The sequence below is a fragment of the Pezoporus flaviventris genome, unplaced genomic scaffold (assembly GCF_033815535.1).
Source record: "Pezoporus flaviventris isolate CSIRO_AGI_PZ_B2104156 unplaced genomic scaffold, CSIRO_AGI_Pfla_v1 ptg000066l, whole genome shotgun sequence".
Lineage (NCBI taxonomy): Eukaryota > Metazoa > Chordata > Aves > Psittaciformes > Psittacidae > Pezoporus > Pezoporus flaviventris.
Genome location: NW_026892614.1, coordinates 7,130,669 through 7,150,500, shown reverse-complemented (window position 1 = coordinate 7,150,500; position 19,832 = coordinate 7,130,669). Strand labels below are relative to the sequence as shown.

Below are 19,832 nucleotides of genomic sequence, written 5' to 3'. Positions count from 1 at the left end.
ATGAAGAAATACTTTTTAGCATTTCCACATAAATATTTTTTGCAACATGAATGCCCCAAATTATCACTATTTCATTTTTTCATCCTAATTTGGAATAAAAAGAAAAAAGGAGAGAGAATAGCTCAGTATCTGAATTCCCTGTGCATGAAATCTTTTTCAGTCTAGCTCCAAAGCTCAATATGTATTTAGCACTGGTGTTATAGAATGTTCAGCTATCTCCAAAAATTTCAGGGAAATTTCAGGGAAGCCTCTACTTTCTGACAAATACATGTTTGAACTCTTATGTCATACCCATCCTCAGTTTGTCTATGATGTTTCCTTTGTGACCAAAGAAGCACAAAAGCACTGCAAAGTTGTTGAAACTATTGACAAGAAAAAACATTAAAACGATAAAAGAAAATGGTTACATCTGTGCCATTTTCAACTCCCCATGCTGTACAGAGTGAATTCCAATTAACTAGAGAGAAGTCTGTAGCTTATTCACTTTGATGCCTGCCAGAAGGAATTTTACAGGCCTAACTATTTGTAGAGTTCTTCTAATGTTTGAAGTGCTGCACAGGCACAAACTAATGATAAGGGAAAGAATATAACAGCATAACAGTCCAACTCAGATCAGCATTTACTATTACACGCTATTGAGTGATTACACTCAACACTCTTTGAAACACTCCAGAGAGGTCAAAGCTAAAAAAAAAAATCAGGTCACATTATTTCATCCTGAGCCTAGACACTTCAACTAACTGGGAGAATTTTCATATGGTTCTCAGTTGAGTCATGAGAGTCCACTCAAACAAATCACAGGAAAACCTAACCAATTTGTAGTAATGGCTCTGAAATCCACTGTCAAAACCTGCCTTCTGCAAATTAGTGAGCACTCTAATTAAATGAGCAATTAACAAGCAACTAAAACAATGCCTGATTTTTTTTCACTTATTACTACAGCGTAATTTGATTACATATTGAAGGACAACTGTATTAAAAGAATACTACTGAGATGGCAAGGTCAAGCATTTAAAATGATCATAAGCAGAAAGCCTGTGGAAAAACATAAATATGGTCTCATAATTGAAGATTAATAGTACAATTAATGACAGAGTCAAATTAGAGTTCCACAGATACTCAAAAATTAGAAAGTATGAGAACTTTGTTACGTTTTGCATTCTGTATAATTTTGTTCTGCTCCAGCTTGTTTGTGTCTGACCCTAGAGGGAATTAGTTTCACCATTGCTGGTTTACAGCAGAACAGTCCATACCAATCACTTACACAGGAGCTGCAGGCTTCTCTCTGAGCTTTCAGCAGTGAATGGATAGAAATAGTTTTGCCCAAGCTTGGTCTCTTCTGCCCCATGCTCTCCAATATGTCTCTCTTCTCCACCCCTGGATGTGAGCATCATTTTCCAGTCTTACTCTCCACACCTGGTTGTCTAAAACTGTTTTCCAGTCTTAGTTCTAGCATTTTAGATAGTTGCTCTTGGTACAATGTGCTGATTTCATCATCCTGCCAACCTCAGGCTCTGCCTTCTCCCTCCCCTCTGTTCCTCCTCTTACACCTTTTCATTACATTTGATCACAAACACTTCCCCAGGTGAACGGTCCTTGTTACCCTACCCTGGTTTCTAAATCATGTTCAGTGACCCCACTAACTTTGTCCTTGTTTCTTTCCCCAGCTGGTCCTACTCCGCATCCTCACTGGTATGGTATCTGTCTCCCTTCCTTCCAACAAAGCAGTTCCTAGTCAAGCTGTAGTCCTAACCTCATCCTTTAGCCATTCATATCCAAATTTCCTTCACCCATCACAAGCCCCTAATATTCATGTCTCCTTGCAATTTGCAAGTGTTTGCTGTCAAAATCATTCCACACACAGGCTTTTTCCCCTGTCTCTCATCCTCTGCATGAACACTATTGGTTCCTATTGGTTCTGACCCATGTCCCACTGGGATTTAGGTTCAGGTGTCATCCAAAAGTAAAAGAGATCTAACCAAATTCAGGCACAGAGCAAGATAGTAGGAATTTTCTGGGAAAAATCATTCATGTGAGACTAGTCTAATCTTTGTCAAAATACTTAAGACAATAGCTTAAACCCTATTGTTACTGTTGAAGCCATCAGGTTCATTAGGGTTTAGTTCTAATACTGCAAAAACAAACACATAGCCAGCATTGAACATGCTTTATTTATCTTCACCCTATAGGTGAACATAAATATCCCTTTATATTCTGTATACTTTTTTTTTTTTTTTTTTCATTTTTGGCCTTTTTTATTTTTTTTTTCTCCCATACTGCAGAAACCTTGGAAGTAGGAACAAGCTTGAAAACAGAAATTTCTTTTTCAGAGGTTACTGATAACTTGTAGGTACAAATAGTCATGCAATAACCTGCTCTGAATTACAGCATATGACTGGGCAGAAGGAGGAGAAGAGACTTCATTACTGTGATACCTCCTTTTACTGTTCTAACAACATGGGGTTTTCTCTGCTGTCAGAGGCCCAAGTCCAAATTCTCAATCTTGCCAGCAGAAATCCGTAAGTGAAAAAGTGTTAGTAGCTGGCAGACTGAGTGGGAAAATGTAATTAGAATATTTAGAAACATGACCAACTTAACAGTGACTAAGTCTGTACTAATCATTTAATCGTTTAAACATAAAAATTCTGCATTCAAGTTTCTCTCCTACACTTGTTTTAATTTTGGATCCCTTCATTTGATGCAAGGCTCATTTAACTTGTACGTATTTAGGAAATATGCCCATTTATCAAAGGTTGTCTTAATGGTATTTGCATGTGGGATGTATGGTATTAATTAAAACATTATTTCAGCTGACCAGAGCTTGCCTCTTTATCGCATTGCTCATAAAGAATGCAGTAAATCTTTTTCCTCAAACTGGAGAATCTACATTAAATAACATTTATGAAGGCAAGGAATTATTTAACAGCTGTGAGACTTACTGACTCTCAAGATTTTCTCCTTAGAAATGCAGCATTGTCTGAGCCCTGCTTCTTGCTCTGACATAGAAATTCTTTAACCATGGTTATGGTGGTTAGTTTCTCATATTCCTCATCAGCCAAATGAGGTGGGCACAATTTTTCAGTACTGCCATGCTGCAGTGGACTGAATTTATATTTTTTTTGTAACAGACTATAAACTATAGAATTTATAGACAGAGGATTCTGTAGAAATTTGAAGCAAGTTATTTTAATGCAAATGGCAGGGTAAAAAAGCAAGTCCTCTTGATTTTACAATCATGGGTCTCTGGGTTTTAGAGAGGGCTGTGTACAAATACCTGTTCCTGAGACAGGGTTATGTAAGTGAACAATCTGTGCTCTTTCTGTTTTAGCATATATGATCAAAATGCCATCTAACTCAAGGAAAAAATTGGTTTTAAAAAATATAATGTGACAAAATGTAATGTGTCAAACATGCAGAGATATAAAATTTCTCATAGAATTATAATAACTGAAATATTACATACTTTGGTTGAAATCTGTCATGAAGACAGACAATTTCTGGCAACTTGAAACTCTTATTTTTATTATGTATTAAATTTTAAAATTATGTGCTCTATAAGAATACAGTTGGTTATCTGACTTTATCTGACTTTCTGCAGAAAGATTCATAACTGAACTCCGAAGCTGATGGGAATCCATGCACCCGTTTTGGAGCAGAACTGGTTATCAGCTAATACACATCCTGTCTCTCAGCAGGACTAATCATAGAACCATAGAACAGCTAGGGTTGGAAAGGACCTTAAGATCATCCAGTTCCAACCCCCTCTGCCATGGGCAGGGACACCTCACACTAAACCATCTCACCCAAGGCTCTGTCCAACCTGGCCTTGAACACCGATTTTTTGAACTATGCAGTGAGCTAACCACAGCTATACAACTTCTGATTTGTGAAGAGGAAAAAAAAGAGCCTGCAAAACACCACCTAGAGACAGTAATTAATGAAAAGTCAACTGAAATTATAGCACAGATTTTGATGCTGTTTAAAGTGGTTACTTAAGGGTAGGGAAGTAATGAAGACCTCTTCAGAGCAGGCTGCTTGTCTTTTTGAGAAAGTAAATTAGCTGATAGACTACCTTATCACTGAAGGTGTCTTGGTGATCTCTAGATGAGTAATTTTTGCCTTCTTATAATCCTTCCCCATATCTTACCTTTCTTAGCAATACTTACATTTCATTAGGGGGGTTGGAACTAGATGATCTTAAGGTCCTTTCTGACCCTAACCATTCTATGATTCTATAATTATTGTAGAGTGCAAAAAGAGGAAATCTTTGTATATTGTCAAAGTAAAATCACCTAAAGTTAGAAAAGCTGTGATAGTCAGCACTACAACTAACATTATCTTGAGGAGGTAACAGGTGTTATAATCGGCTGCTAGAAGTAAGTTTCAGAAAATACTGTAGTCTTTTAAGTGGAGATAAACAGAATAAAATCCCCACAAAAATCTATTATTTCTTTCTTTCTGCTATTAAATTCAATTATACTAAAAAAACCAGTACAGAGTCTAGAGTGTTAGGAGACCCTTTCTAGCCACCTCAACCTCCACTCTATGCATGTGGATCAACAGTTGTTCTCAAGCTTGTCCTCCTTTTATTTCCTCTGTCCTCTCTACTGCTTCCTGTTTCATTCCCATTATGCCAGTTGCAGGACAGAAAACTCTTAAATTTATTGGTGATCTTTACCAACTGGTCAAGCACTAGAATTTGGGGTATTAGCATAGACTCACGGGACCTTACATGAATTAGAGCCAAGCAAGGATGGATAAGGAAAAACAGAAAGGTTACCATGCCTGGAGAAAGTTACCTATTACAGCTAAATTTGCACATTAAAAATTCTACATGAAATGACACTTAGAAATGTCATTTAAACAGACAAATAAGTTTTATAATGGTAGAAATGAAAGCGGATATTTTGAACATCAACTAAAGCATTCATTGGCAAAAGCCAATGGGAATGTAGTGTATTTTTGTTTAAAATGGTAACTTTCTGCCCTCAGAGAGCTTGCAATTCCATAGAAACACATTAGTATAAAACTCAAATAATATACCTAAAGATAAATCTGCTTTTTTGGCTGCCAAAGCAAAACTTAAGATCAGCAACTTCTCCATCTTGCCAGATCTCAGTATTTTATTATGATTCCTGCAATACACTTTGTTTTCTTAAAGCTTCAACTTGGAAAAGCATTTAATTATGTATGAATCCCTTTTTTCTATGCCTACAAAAAACCTGATGTTAATGCCTCATGATTTCTTAGTGCTTCAGGACTGGCAACATTTTCTGCCACAAAGGCTTAGATGGCTAAAACTTCTGCATATGACTTTAGGAGTGATTAGTTTTCCAAATGCAAAGCACCATCAAATTTAGCACTTTCATTCTGTAAGGATTCAGGCAAACACTTTCTGTCTTGGGAATCCTGATTTTCTACAGCCTGAGATATAAATTTTGGCCTTAGGATTGGAACAAATTTCAAAGCCCAAACCAAAAGTCAATTAAAAGCCACTAAATGCCACATGCCTTCCTGTCAAAAACATGCAAAGCCAACAATCATCTGCTTAAACATGAGACTAAAACTGAATTGAAAAAAATTGCATTCCAAACATAAAAACTTTGAGGTTCTCAATCTTGCATGTTTTTTACCACTGACTTGATAAATATAATTACTTTGTATAGCTTGAGCACTCTAAAGTGTGGTTGGGTATAAATGTTATTCCTGAATACATCTGCATCGCACTGCAGCAGTTATGTCCCATGTAATAATATCTCTTTTTCTGGTTTACAACCAAAATCATACTGATGCCTCCCTCTTTATATAATTACGAGGGGACCACAATGGCCAGTTACCTCAACACCCTGTGTCTCTGTTTTCCCTGTGATTATATGTGGTCAACAACTCCTTAACATGAGTAAATTGTTGTTTCTGACAGCAAGAACTACAAATGTGCAAAAATATTTCTATTTCTCACTGGCCTAGTGAACACATCATATTGCAGTGGCTGATACTTTCCTGGAAAGGGTCCAGAAGCCCTATCAAGTTTGTTCCTGTATGGATAGTAAAGCCATAGTCCTCTTCTACTAATCCAAGCTTGACTTGCTGCTTAGCTTCTCATAAATCTTAGTGCTTATTTACTTCCTTTTAATTATTACATGAGGCATCTCATTCTTTCTCAATCTAGTGTAAGTTTGAACAGGATAAGGCAAATTTTCTACTGCTTATAATTATTTCCGTGTTCTTGTTGCCTCATGACTTGAAACAATGTTCATTTTACCACCTCAGAGCACTTGATTTATTCAGAAAACCCAGTCAGATTCCTCCCTAACATGTATTTTCTCTCCCATTAGCTCAGATCATGACCTCAGTAACATAAATAAAAACTCACATTGTAACGGGTAATGTAGTTTCTTGTACATAGGTGTGTAAATTCAACACATGGCTACAAAGAAAACCGAGTTCACCCTGCTACAGGCAAGTAGTAAGGCAACGTGAAAGAAGTTGTACCAAAGCTACCATAAAGAAAACAAAAGGAAAAGCAGTAGCAGTTACGTAAGAAAAAAAGTAACTAGGTGTTGAAAAGAATATTAACTGCTGACTTTTACATAACCTCATAATTTTCATTACCTTCCTCCTCCTGTAACAGATCTAAATTAATATCACTTTGTATCTTTACTTTCTCACTTATGTCTATTTTTTCTTAGACACATCCTTATTCAAAGAAGCATGCAGCTCAGACTGACACTTTTATTTGCAGGCAAATCAAGAGGGTACCTGTTTTAACACAGTGTATATATATATGTATTTATATGTAAAATCTTAACATGCTTCTTAAGGCAAGTTTTCCTTTCAGTACCAAAACCAGAAGCAATATTCACAACAAAGACACCAGAACACAAGCTCGTCAGAAAATTCTGACTTTACTGCCTTATTGGAGGCAAAGTTTTTTAGGAAATATACCCACACAACGTGCAGTCATTTTAAAGCCTGTATTCACACACAACTGGTCCTAGCTGCCCTGTTTTATAACCTATATTTATTTCCTGATTGCCTTGCAAATGATTTGTAACCTACACCATATCTTTTTCACCACTGATTTTAAACTAGAGACTTCTATGGGTTACAGACTACTAACACTAAGTCTAAAACTGGGTTACAGCTTCATAGCCAGAGCACAGTCTGCATGGTGGTCATACCTGCAAGGAAATTCTACTTCACTGCTCACTCCAGAACCACACAGGACCACCTGAGGGTCCCTCCCAGTCCATAAAAGCTGCTTGTTAAAAAGAATTGCTTTATGATATTTATCTAGAAAAATATATCCACATACAGAAAAATAGGATAGCTTCAGAATTTAGAATTCTAATAATTAACACAAATGAAATGGGAAATTTAATGGAAAGACATTAAATTCTACTGCATTTTGAAATAAAAAACCCATCTGGGTGAATTAGGAAGCCAAGAGGAAAATGGAAGAAAGGTATCTAAAATCTGTCTTGAATAAGAATGCCAGATCAAAAGATGTCTACACTCAAGAGCTCCACAAAAGTATATTGCATCCTAAAAGACTTCTCTTAGCAAAAAAGTAAGTATGCAAAAGCATTTCTGTTGTTTTCCCACAATGTTTTGCCAAAAAAAGTATTTTCCCATTTACTTATTTTGATGCCTACTCTCTTAGAGAAAGGATACATTGAAAAAGAAAATAATAGGGAGGAAAAGAGATTGCAACTTCTAAATCTGAACACGTATGCCCTTGATCTTCCCAAAGTTTGCAGCAAAGGTGTGAACCATATTTACATTAGGTCATGATTTTGAAATGACCAACAGCTAGGACTGCATAGGTCACTAGTGCATGTAAAGTTACATATATAAACATGTCTCTGCAGCCCTTACTAATCAAATTCATTGCTGCGTTGCTGAAAAAGACATTTACTTTGAAACGCTTACCCAGACAGAAATAATTATTTTCAAACTAGTACAAATGCTGTTTAAAAAACAAAGCTAAGAATACCTTAGACCAAATCAGAAATCTTTTGAAAGGGGTATTTTGAAGTCTTTTCTAATGAAATCGGCAAGAAAATAAAACTTGTCTTGCTACTTTCACTGTCAATGAAAGGTTTACTACAACAGTATGGTTACAGCCTGACAAATGCTTATTGTTGCAATGACTTAGTGAACACTGCATTCCACCCAGAAATATCATTAAGTGTTTCCATCAGGGTAAAGACATTCAAATACAAACAAAATAAAGTGCCTAGAGGAGGAAAGGAGGAACAAGAATTTATCAAGACTGCTAGTGATTTATGAGAAGTAATGATTATGGGGCCCAGGCAGTGTGAAGAGATGATTCTATTTATCATTTTCCCCCTGATAGCTATGTGCTAGAAAGTGGCATCAATATATCATCAAAATATTAAGCTGGTGGCCCTGCAGTCTGGATTTTATTTAGGGAGATGTCATTGTTGCAGGTGTCTGTGATGGAAGGGAGGACAAGTTAATTACCTCTTCACCAATCTGGATCTCTTGGACAGAGCGAAGTAAAAGCTGGTATCCTTCAAAAACGATCACGCAGTTTGGGTTGCAGCTGTGGTTCAGTAAAGACATGCTGTGAGGGGTGGTAGAGGGGAAGAGAGAGAGAAAAAATACTTTACAGAGGAGCCTCCACTGCCCTTCCCCTTTAATAATTTCCAAGTAGCCAACATGATTACATCTGAAGTATCAAGCAATTAAGTTACGAAACAAATAAAATCCTTGGTAAATGAGCTGCTTGCGGTTAGTGGGGGAAAATTAACACTTAGAAGATTTATATTCATTGCTAATAGAAGCCATGCCTGGGTGTCTTCATGTGTTTCTGCCAGGGTGGGAGGGGACGATGGCCTGATTCAGGGGAGAGCGCAAAGCAGGCAAGCAGGGAACAAGGCAACCTGGACAGTTCAGAGCAAAAGGTTAATAACATGGGACCATGTTTTATTTCTACAGCTTCTGCTCAGTTTCATACTAAACTTATCGGTTACCCTGATTGTCAGAGGAACTGCAGCTCAAAGGGGCCAGCAATCAACCAGTATTTCCTATCCGGTAGAAAATGGAGTATACTGTGTCCCAAAACCAAAGTACTTGGTGTATAGAGTTGAAAGAAGAGATACAGCCATTGCCGCTGTTTTATGCATATTTTGGTTCAGCCTCTGTTCTTGTGGTGTGTAACAGCTGAAGCAGCACAGCTCATTGCACAGCTGCTGCCACTCCCAAGAGACACACACGCTGCTGGATCTCCTTGACACAGATATGCCCTTGCCTCTCTTTCCAAGCAGACTGTTAAGACAACATCCACTCTATGCTTTTGAGTCCCATGCTTCATTAGCTGAGAAATAACTGACTTTGCCTGGCCAACATTAGTCCCATAGGGATTGACCCATTGAAAGAAAAATTCTGGCATCATCAGGCTGAAAGAACACTTGGCTTATCCAGCTCCTGGCTGCCTTTATTTGCTTTCCTTGTCTGCCTAACTCAGCGACTCAAAATCCCAACTGTTGTTGGCAAAACAGAGGATGTTGGCAAAGGGCAGAGCCCTGTACCAGACCATGTTTATTCAGTTTTGGACTCTTAAAGGAGGTATCAACAGGAGCATGACTCTTCCGATATCTTTCTGGCCTCATAAAATCTATGTGGTTAATGTCCACATGAAGACAGTAATGTACACTGGGAGAGAGTGTCTATTTAACTTATTGCAAGATCAGTGGGCATGCTCCCAAAGCTGGTGGCAAGGTGATGCAGAGGAGGACCACAGGATTTTATCTATTTTAAAATAGTCTGGGATACTGAAGCTATCAAGCCATGCAACAATGTCCAACCTCTTGAAGAGACTAAAGCACTTTCAATCAAATTTAACCTCCAGGACACACTAGCGGTTTTGATGACAACTTCATCTGGAAGCATATGAATTCATCTGGAAGGCCATTTGCCTAGGTTTGGGAAACTACAGGTTTAAGTTCACAATTTTCCCAGCTCAGAGTGATTTTCTACAGCAAAACTTGAACCGCTCTGAACTGACTTGGGAAAGAGTCTATGGCATGCCTTGGCAATGCATTATCACAGAACATATATAGTCACTTTCTTTGCAGTCAGGATTGTTTTTTTTTTAAGCAAAAGAAAACATTTCACTAATAATATTTCTCCAAAGTAAAATTCCATTTTTTCCCAAGTATGTGAAAGGGTTTGTTTCCATTCCACTAGAAAATCAAATAACTTTTCTGTACTTTTCATAGCACTAATTCCCATGTCCTCCTAGCCACCTTTCCCTTATCTTTACAGTAATGTAGGCCTCAAGATACTAAGTGTCCTTAGTCAAATCTTACATGTGTGACATTAGTAGAAAAAGAAACAACACTGACAGGCCCACTGAGATATTGACAATATAGTTCAACTGTGTATTATGAAAAAATGAAGATGGTAAAACACAATTTTAAATTATACACAGTAATTTTTTCACATTAACAATTAGAAGTAACAAATTCTATGAAGGAGAAACCTTCAAAGGGATGTACTTCTTAAATAATACATACAAAAATAATAATATGAAATTCAAATATTAACATCGATCTCTCAAGAGGCTTAGCCTTTCACCTTACTGGTGTCTTAGTTATGGTAATTTACTAATAAATGTGTTCAATCTTCATTTTAATTGCCAGTTCAGAAGGCTCTTGGCTGCAACATATCTGCATTATAAAGCAATGCTGAATGCGTTTCCATTTACTAGTCCCTGTCACACATTTTTTATGTCAGCATTTATTCTTAGAAAAGACTTCCACCTCCATGAAAATAAAATACAAACGTGTCTTACTTGAACTGTTTTAACTCTGTAATTGGGACTATTAAGACTGTTTTCAACGTTTTTATCCTCCTTTAATTTATTCACATTTCCCAGTTTCTCACTTAGAAATGCTGCTTTGATGGCCCTTACAGCTACCTAGGAAAAAAGACAAAAAAAAACCCAAACCCTAACATAGATTTTGCCTGTGAATGAAAGTGTCCACAGTACCTGGGATACAGGCCAACACCAACATCCTGCATCTCTCCATTACTGATGGTGAAACAGTTACAGGTCACCTGTAAAAACAAGGGAAAAAATCCAGGATTACCAGAATCATTTGAAAACCCCATACTCAAGTGAAAAAAACTTTCAAAATAAATTGAAGGGGCAATTGGTAATTGGATGGGAAACATGCAAACCCAACACTGGTGCTCTTTCATTTTAGAGCAACCACATCTGGGACACACTCTCCTGTAAAACTGCAGTGAATTAAAAGCAGAAATATCAGTATCCTGCAAAAATGTGGGGTTAAACACATGCAGAGGCCCTACCTTCCTGTCCAGAGTGGGGGGAAAAACGGCACACTACCCAGAGCCTGAGGAACTCATCCTAGAGACAACCTAGCAGATGAGAGTGACTGCTGATAAAAAGAATGTCTGTTTCCATGCAGGGACACCACTGATGTCAGGCTGCCATAGCACCTTTTAATAAGTACCAGTGGAGCCCAAAGAATATGGGAAGTTTTGAAGTAAATAGCAGCCTCGACTGTGGTAACCTGATATGGATACAAATGAACACATAGACTGTGCAATAGTGTATCTTTCACACTGTGGGCATTTTGGTTCACAAATAAAAGATCCCACAAAAAAAAAAGCATGCTGAAATTGCTATTCAAGAGAAATGCAACCTTTCATCTAATCTCAAATATTCAGTTTGATAGTATTCTTCATACAAAGCTAAAGTGGTTTTAGAAAAGAGTGGAGAAGAATAGAAGTTCCTTGCAAATTGATATAATCCTACCCCAAACTATCAGACTTAAGTTTCTTGGTATTTGCCTCCAAGACAGATCAGCACTTTGTAAATGATTGCAAGTATCATTTTCACCACCATAAACAAGAACCAGGACTCAGATCCTTATGTATTTTTTACATATCTGATTTTTTTTTTTTTATCAGATGATTCTTATTTTATTTTTTAGATAACCTGTTGGTCAGTTATCAATAACGTGATAATAATATATTTTATGTAGAAAAACACTGCATGATACTTCATATAACAGAAAAGTCCCAGGTCTCTTCTGCATAATATTAGATTGTTAATCTCATTAATTCCTATTAGAACAAAAAATTACTTAGAGTAGGATTTGGCAGACATGAAAGTTGCAATTTTACCCCTAGAGTAATAATAGTCCAGAACAGTAAATGCACACCTCTACTTTAAAGAGGTACACTAAGCAATTCAATAGTATATCTAATCCTCTACATTGACAAATTATTATTTATGAGATCATTAACCTTAAGGTGAAAATGAAATCCTCTTTCAAAATTTCTCACAAATTCTGACAGCAATGTTAATTTAAATAAATGTACATGCAGACGGGTATGTGTTTTTTTAAACAGTTAGACAATACTTTGATTAGTCTGTTATTTATGTGACCCATTCAAATGTTCCTGATCAATTATCAAAATCATATATCTTTATTATTTCTTTCCTGTTGGCATTGGATATAAAGTGTCAGACAACCTCAGAGCAAAGATTAGCCCATTTAAAGTGGCAATTATCCTGGTTCTAAAAATATTGACTTGATTTTGGCATTTATTGTAAAAATAATGCCTTCCAGGTAAAAGAGAAAGGAAGTAAGCTTATGTGAACCTTAGTGATCTCCAATGGATTATGAAGTAGCAGAGGTCAAACATCTCTTAGAACTATATGAATCCCTCTTCCTTGCAAATGTCCTATTATTACCGCAAAATGTTTATATTAACAATATTTAATTTTTACTTCTGTAGTTACAGACTGTTTCACCATTTTCTATTGAAGGCATGTATTCTATTATGTAAAAAGTTTTACACACAGAAGCCACAACACTTTTACTTTTTCTTAAACATGCATTAGCTTTTTATACTGGGATATATATGAAGAAAAACGTGAGACGAAAGCATGCTCTGAGATTCAGACCCCAGATTTTCAGGTGCTCTGAGGTGTGATTAACCTCTTTGGAGACAATATTTCCCCACTTTTAAACTCAGGCATGGAAAAAAAATAAATAAAAGGGTGATACACACATAAAGTGCACTACAGATAGTAGTAAACTCTGTTATGGATGCTTTCTATCCTCAGCAAACGGAGAAATGGAGAAGGAGGAACTGATGGTAGTGGGAGGAAGATCTCATCATTTAAGGTATAAGAAATTCTAATTTAATGACAACCCTTCATGGACAGTCAGCTGCTGGTGACACGTATGAAATACAAAATCATAGCCTATCAATTGAGGACGGGTTGTTTTTTGTTTTCTTTAACATTTGTAAAAAGTCTAAAAATCTACCAAATCTTCATTTCTATTTACATAAACTTACAGGAGCTTTTAAATCTCAGTTAAAGAGTAGTCCTGCCATGGGGAGTTCTGAGAGTTCAATTCAAAAGTCCATCACAGGACTTGATGTTGCAGACCACACCTGAAAAAAAAATCCATTTTCCTAGCTTCCTAGGATTCACAGATGTAGCTGAAATAAATCTGGAGTATCTAACACTGCTGTAGGAGAGCACAGATGAGCTGCTTGCTCCTGAAGCACTCATTTATGGATCAAAACCTACTGGATCTGGAAGTTAACTAATTCCATTTCTAGGGGAAAAAAACCCAAACAAACCAACAAGAGAAAACAATGTCATTGTCATGCACCACAGTATTTCCTTTAGGTTTCATGGTCACCCTGTGTTGTCTTTTTTCTGCTTAACTGAGTCACCTTTTTCTTAAACTATAATCAGGTTCTAATTCTGTGTGACCCCAATTTTAAAATAAGAAGGAATAAATAAATCTCAGCAATCTGGCACTTCAAAAAAAAATAGGTTCTATCTTACAAAGGCATGGCCCTTGTCATCTTAACTCCTGCAGGATCATTAATCTCAGTTACTTAATTTGTGGTGTTGTTCAGGTTGTCCCTTCTGATTCTTCTAAAAACTCCTCTCTATCCAGCTGCACAGCACTAAACCTGCATATCCACATACCGAGACAGAACAGAGTACTCACAAAGGTTGTTACACCCACAGATAAGGGAAAATACACACATATTTAAAAACTTCAAAGCTGCAAAGATGAATGCCTTGCCATTTCTAACATTTCTGAAATAACACATCTCCCAGCATGAGAACCGAGGGAAAACTCTCAGGGGAGAGCCACAGACTTTTCAGACCTCCACAATGCAAAACTTACTTAGGAATATCCTAGAGCTCTTCCAGGCTTATCATCATAGCCTGACTGGCCATACAGCTCACTAACAATTTAAAGAATCAGTTCTCAGTGTTTGAGTTGGCTCCATGGCAATAAATCCTGCATGTTTATTTAAAAGCAGCAGCTATTTCAAACAACAAACTGATTGAATTAAGTAAAAAGAGTTGCTCTTTTGAGAGACTGTGCGTTTTAGAGGGGTATCCTGTACTCCTTAAGGCAACCTAAGTAGAAGACATAATCTTTTGCAGACTGGTAAACACACAGCGAGTACACCAGTTTTACTGACTGGCCATTATTCTCAGGCATACTTTAACAGCAAACAAAAAATACTGCAATCTGTTAAAATTTATTTCCTCTCTGAGTGACACATGAAAAATCTGTAAATTTACCTCATAAGGAGGTCTCTGTTCTCAAGACGTCTGGAGCTACTGTCTGAGTAATCTCTGCCTCTCCCAGATGCACAGTCTAGTGGACAGCCATGAAGATTTATTTCAGTGTTTGCATTTTACAGGATATGAAGGCTTCAGTTTGGCAACATAATGAGTTGAATTTGCTTTCAGTTCATATTACTTTATACTGTGGAGTTGCACTTGAATTAAATAAAACAGACTCAGACACGATAGCAGGCCATTCTAGATTTGGAATTTCAGACACTAAGACAATGAAAAATGTCAGTAAGGGAGTATGAGGAAGAAAAAAATCCAAACTGAATCATTATTGCCTAACACTTGCTGAACATATCAAATCACAAACACCAGGACTAATAATCAATCATTCCATCCTCAATGTGCTCCTGTACGCTCCTGCAACACAGTGAGGCAGCTCTTACAACATATGTAAGAAACCCTTTAACAATAAGGACTACCAAAAGTTATCTTACACTGATGGGTTCAACGTCATTTTTAGCTTTTACATACGATGACTCCAGATATCTCTGTTAATGGTGTGTCACAGCTGGTGTATTCTAACCAACCACCAGAAGCCATAACTAACCCTTTTTTTCCCGAATTTATGAACCCAATATAATGTAAATTAAAGATATTAAAAAGCCTTCATGGATTATTAAGTTTCTTATTCACACGAAAGCTGGCTAGGTACTCCTGGTCACTTGCAAATATTTAATAAAAGATGCAGTAACCAGTTCTCATGTTAATGGGCTTCTCAAGAGACTCAAATATTGTCCAGGAGGAAGGGATGGGCAGAAAATACTATGCAAGGGGCACGCTAATTCAAATGACCAAGGCATACCCCAGAGACCTTCTAGCACCACTACATTCCACTATAACTTTGCACTGACAGCTCTTTACCACTCAAGTATGAACAGATAGCAGGCACAGATGGTTGATAGATCTTAAATCTGCTAATTGTTTCATTTGGCACACGGAGCGCTAGAGCAACAGTTCTAAACACAGCAACAGTGCTAAACACAGCAACAGTGCTAAACTGTAAATGCACAGTATGCCATGGGAGTGACAGACCTGTGAAGCCCCTGTTTTGAGTGTATTTCAGTCAGCTGCTTGTAGCCACAGCCCATGACACCCAGGCTTCCCATGCAGTCAGAGCTTCTTGATCTGTCCGTTGGACAGGGTATTACAGAAGGAGAGAGGAGACAGGACAAGGTGGGAAGGCATCTGCTACCAGAATGGTGTGCTTGAAAGGAGTCCTGTTACAAGGCACATTTGCAGACAAGACCTTTGAGTCTTGCATACACATGCTTGCATGTTTTACTAAATCAGGAATTTTCAATCCAGTTCTGCATTGCATTGTACTTGAGACCTACCTACTGGCTTCCACAAGGACCACAAAAACAAAACCAGATGAGAGACATCAGAAGGATCAAAATAAACTAAGGAAAAGAATGATTCTTTGGTGTTTTCTTCCAGACAAAAAATCAAAACACCTTAGTATGACTTTGGGAAAGCTTTGTCTTATTTAGATTTTCAGACTAAGAAAAGGTGACTAGTACTTAACTATTTGTGACAATTGCTCAAAGCCAAATTTTGCTGCAATACCACAAAATTTGAAGAAGTTATATTCCTTTCACTCCGTGACTGAAGTCACAAATATTTTATTTTACTTCAAGAACAATTTGTCCTACTAATCTTCTGTGACAAAATACCAATGTTTTTGCTGAATTAGAGACTACCATTACTTCAGAGCTATTTACAGCAAAGATGTGCTTTCCAGCTGTTAAATCTTCATCTTATGTGCTTGGAGGTCTTTCTTCACATCAACTATCAATATTTCAGGCCTTTTTTCCTATTGTAGCATGTAAGTTTCTGTCAAGTGTGCAGAACACAAGTATCCATTGCAAAGGGCTGTCACCACCTACAAGGTAGCAGACCAGAAATTTGGCCTGACATTAACAGATGATTTAAAGTTAAGTGTGCTTCAGGCTCCCCTTTTTAGTAGTCAGTCAAGTGGTGCAATTTTGATTGGAATAGAATGAAAATAGGTCATAGCAAATTACCTCCTCTCGTCTTAACCCCAAACATACTTCTCCTATCTTTCAAATAAAAATATTTAGCCATGCAGGTAAATATATTTGATTACCAAGAATTTCAAAGCCATCATCACTAGGACAAATGTTATGTTTGCTATAGGTACTTTTTTTTTTAAGAGTATGCAAGGTGTAGTCATAAACATGAGACTTGAAAAGGTGAAGCATGAAGCATGAAAAAAATTGTACTCTTTGGGTAACATGAAACAATTTGAAGTTTTGTGGGGCTCCCAATAAAAATTTTGTGCAACCTGTCCTAACCTTTCCACAAATTTCTCCTCTGACAACAGTCAGCAAGTCTCATGTTCCCTTTGGTGAAATTCTAGCTTTTACCCAGCTCTGCAAATGTTATTATTCCTGCTTTTTGGAACAGAACTGAAATGGATCTATTTCTGGAGCAGAACTGAAGAGACAGTTGCAAAGCCACTAATGGATCACATTACAGCATGCTTGCAGCATTTGGCATTATTAATTGGAGTGAAGTAGAGGCATGACATCCTTCTTTTCATCCTCATTTTCCTGCTGGTAACTCCACTCCTGTGAAATGGGGCATAGTTATTAACTTGATGTCAAAAGCCACTGCATGTCACTCTATTGAAAACAAACTGCTGTTTATCAAATGAGATCAAACTTCATGGGCATCCAGGAGTGGTTAACTAACTTTGTATTTGTCTTGCCTACTTTGTTAGATAGCTGTTTATCTGCTTTGTAACAGTATACTAAAAAAATAAACATTGGAAAATTAGATTGAGATTCAGTTATGGTTGCTGGTATGAAAATTACATAAGCAAAAGCAAAACGTTAATGAATTACTCTTTTATAACTTCAGCTAATAATACAGGTGGAATAAATTGCTGTCTGTCAGCTCCCACTACCCAGATTATTTCCTTAGGCTAGGCAGCCTAAGTTAGGCGAGATGAAACCTAGCCTAAGTGTTTGAGGGTTTGCCGACTTTATTCTCACAGAAGAAATATAATTGTTATTCTTTCTGGAAGTGCTTGTTGAGCTAGAAATTCAAGCATATTTACCTCTTGAAGTTTATCATAAGCCTTTGGATCTGGTGTATTGGTCTTAGTGTATTTTTTCCTCTCTTTCCTCTTCCCTTTTTCACTCTTTAAATACTGCCCAACAATTTATTTTATACTGGAGGCAGAGGGAGATGAAAATATGGGGAAATGTTTTTCATACAATGTATTTAAAATAGAGGAGGAAATTTCAAAAAGAGTAGAAAAAAAAAAAAAAAGAAAAGTAACTTCCAAAATGTGATGGCGTATTTTAAAATCTTAAAAATTTAAACTAATAAAAAGCTTGATTTTGAAAAATCTTCTGAAAAGGGCAGGAAAAAAAGAAAAAAAAGTTTAGTTTAGAAATGTGGAAAGCTTTTTCGTTCTTGTTTTGAGAAAAAAAAATCTCACTATTTTTTTTTCTTTTCATAAACAGCATGAGTTTTTTTTGAACCAGCTCTAGTTTCACTTTGCCACTTAAGTTACAGCCTAAACCAGAGATGACTGGGGAGTTTTAGAATTGAGGCTAAGACTGTGTTTTTCTTAGTCTGGTGAAAAAAAGTACACAGAAGCCACTCATACCGGCATATGACACTGTAAACCTGTATGTGTCCATGACCACTGCAAAGCAATGTCAACTACAATCTGCTGCTTTGGTTTGTATTAACCAGACAAAAGTTCAGGTTCTCAAAATGTTTGCACGTCAAGGCCCAAAAGAATACTGATATCACTGACAGTTCCTTCCATTTGTCTTATGTTGTTTCCCTATAGATAAACTACTACTAGTTTTCTTTTGACAGTTCATAAAAAGGAATAAGTATTGGGGTTTTTTTTGCAAATCATTAAAAAAAAAAAACAAAAATGTACTTAAGTTATTTAGACATATTTTTCAACATATTCTTACCATACAAACTGGGTGACATTACTACTTCTAAAAACCAGTGGGCCAGACATACCCTTTTGTAAATCCATCACCATCAGTGGTCTAAACCACCTTTCTCCTAATTAAAGACCATTGGAAATTGGTAAGGCAAAAGGAAACATGCACTGGGTTCTTCCAGATTGCTTGCAGACCAAACATCTGCTGAGAGCAGGTCATTTAAATTACATGCAAAAGTATAATTTGAAAATTATATGAGCTGTTCACAAAATGCCAATGTAGAATTTAATAAATAAAATAAAGCCCTTTTCAGTCTTTTGGCATTTGCTTAACACATGCCTGTAAAACGGTTTTGAACTCACTCTTATGCCTTACTTCCACAGACAGCATAAGAACAGCATTGTTAAATATATGACTGATGATACTGTACCACAGAAGGTGTTCTGCATGAGACAGGCTATAACTGCCTGAGGCCAGTGAAAAGGAGTAGAGCACCACCTGATATTCATCAAATATATTAAGTCCAGGTGGCAATTTGAAGTTTAACAGAACAAACAGTAAAACTGAAACAAAAAGCCCACTATGTATTTAACCCTGAAACACACAGCTGATTGCCTTAATGAGAGGTCTTTGGGAGGAAAAAAGAGTAACTGTCTATTAAAGGCACTGAAGAGGTGGTTAAATCCAGACCACAGTTCTAGACCCCCTTCTGACTGAAAGGAAAATCTGATTGCACTGTGACCATGTGCACTGGCACAGAAGGGTAAATATGATCATATCAGAAAATAGCAGGGTATGACATAGCAGAAAATACAAGTCAAACTCCATTTCCTTCCCCGGACAAAATAGAACAGTATACATTTAAGGTAAAGATGTGATACACAGAAGAAATCAAAGCTAAAGGAGCAATTTTAAGGCCTGTATAATTCAAGTTGTCAGTACTCAAGGAGCTCCTGGATTTCTATAAGATGTGTGCATTCTTAGTAACTCTGGAAAATCAACTGCCCAACGGTTTTCAGCTAGCTTCTTTTTTTTTTCCCCAACATCTTTTTTTTTTTGTCTATTTCAAATATTGCTCTGATCAGGAAACAGTTGAAATAATCTAATTTTTGGAATTCCGTAACATTAGATATGTTTAGTCTCAATGCAGTACATACACTTCTAGTTACTGTGAGGCACAGCTTTCATGCTGATGCCACTCATTTTCT

The 19,832-nt window shown here is 36.9% G+C and overlaps 1 protein-coding gene across 3 annotated transcripts in view; it reads right to left on the bottom strand.

The window, feature by feature from the left end:
* Window positions 1-19,832, bottom strand: part of SMYD3 (SET and MYND domain containing 3) — a 403,674-nt gene that overhangs the window by 77,232 nt on the left and 306,610 nt on the right. For all 3 annotated transcript variants that reach the window (XM_061471119.1, XM_061471118.1, XM_061471120.1), the window contains 2 exons: window positions 11,021-11,088; window positions 8,488-8,590 (listed from right to left, as the gene is read on the bottom strand). In XM_061471119.1, coding sequence (XP_061327103.1) covers window positions 8,488-8,590; window positions 11,021-11,088 — 171 coding nt within the window. The remainder of the gene's footprint in view (window positions 1-8,487; window positions 8,591-11,020; window positions 11,089-19,832) is intronic.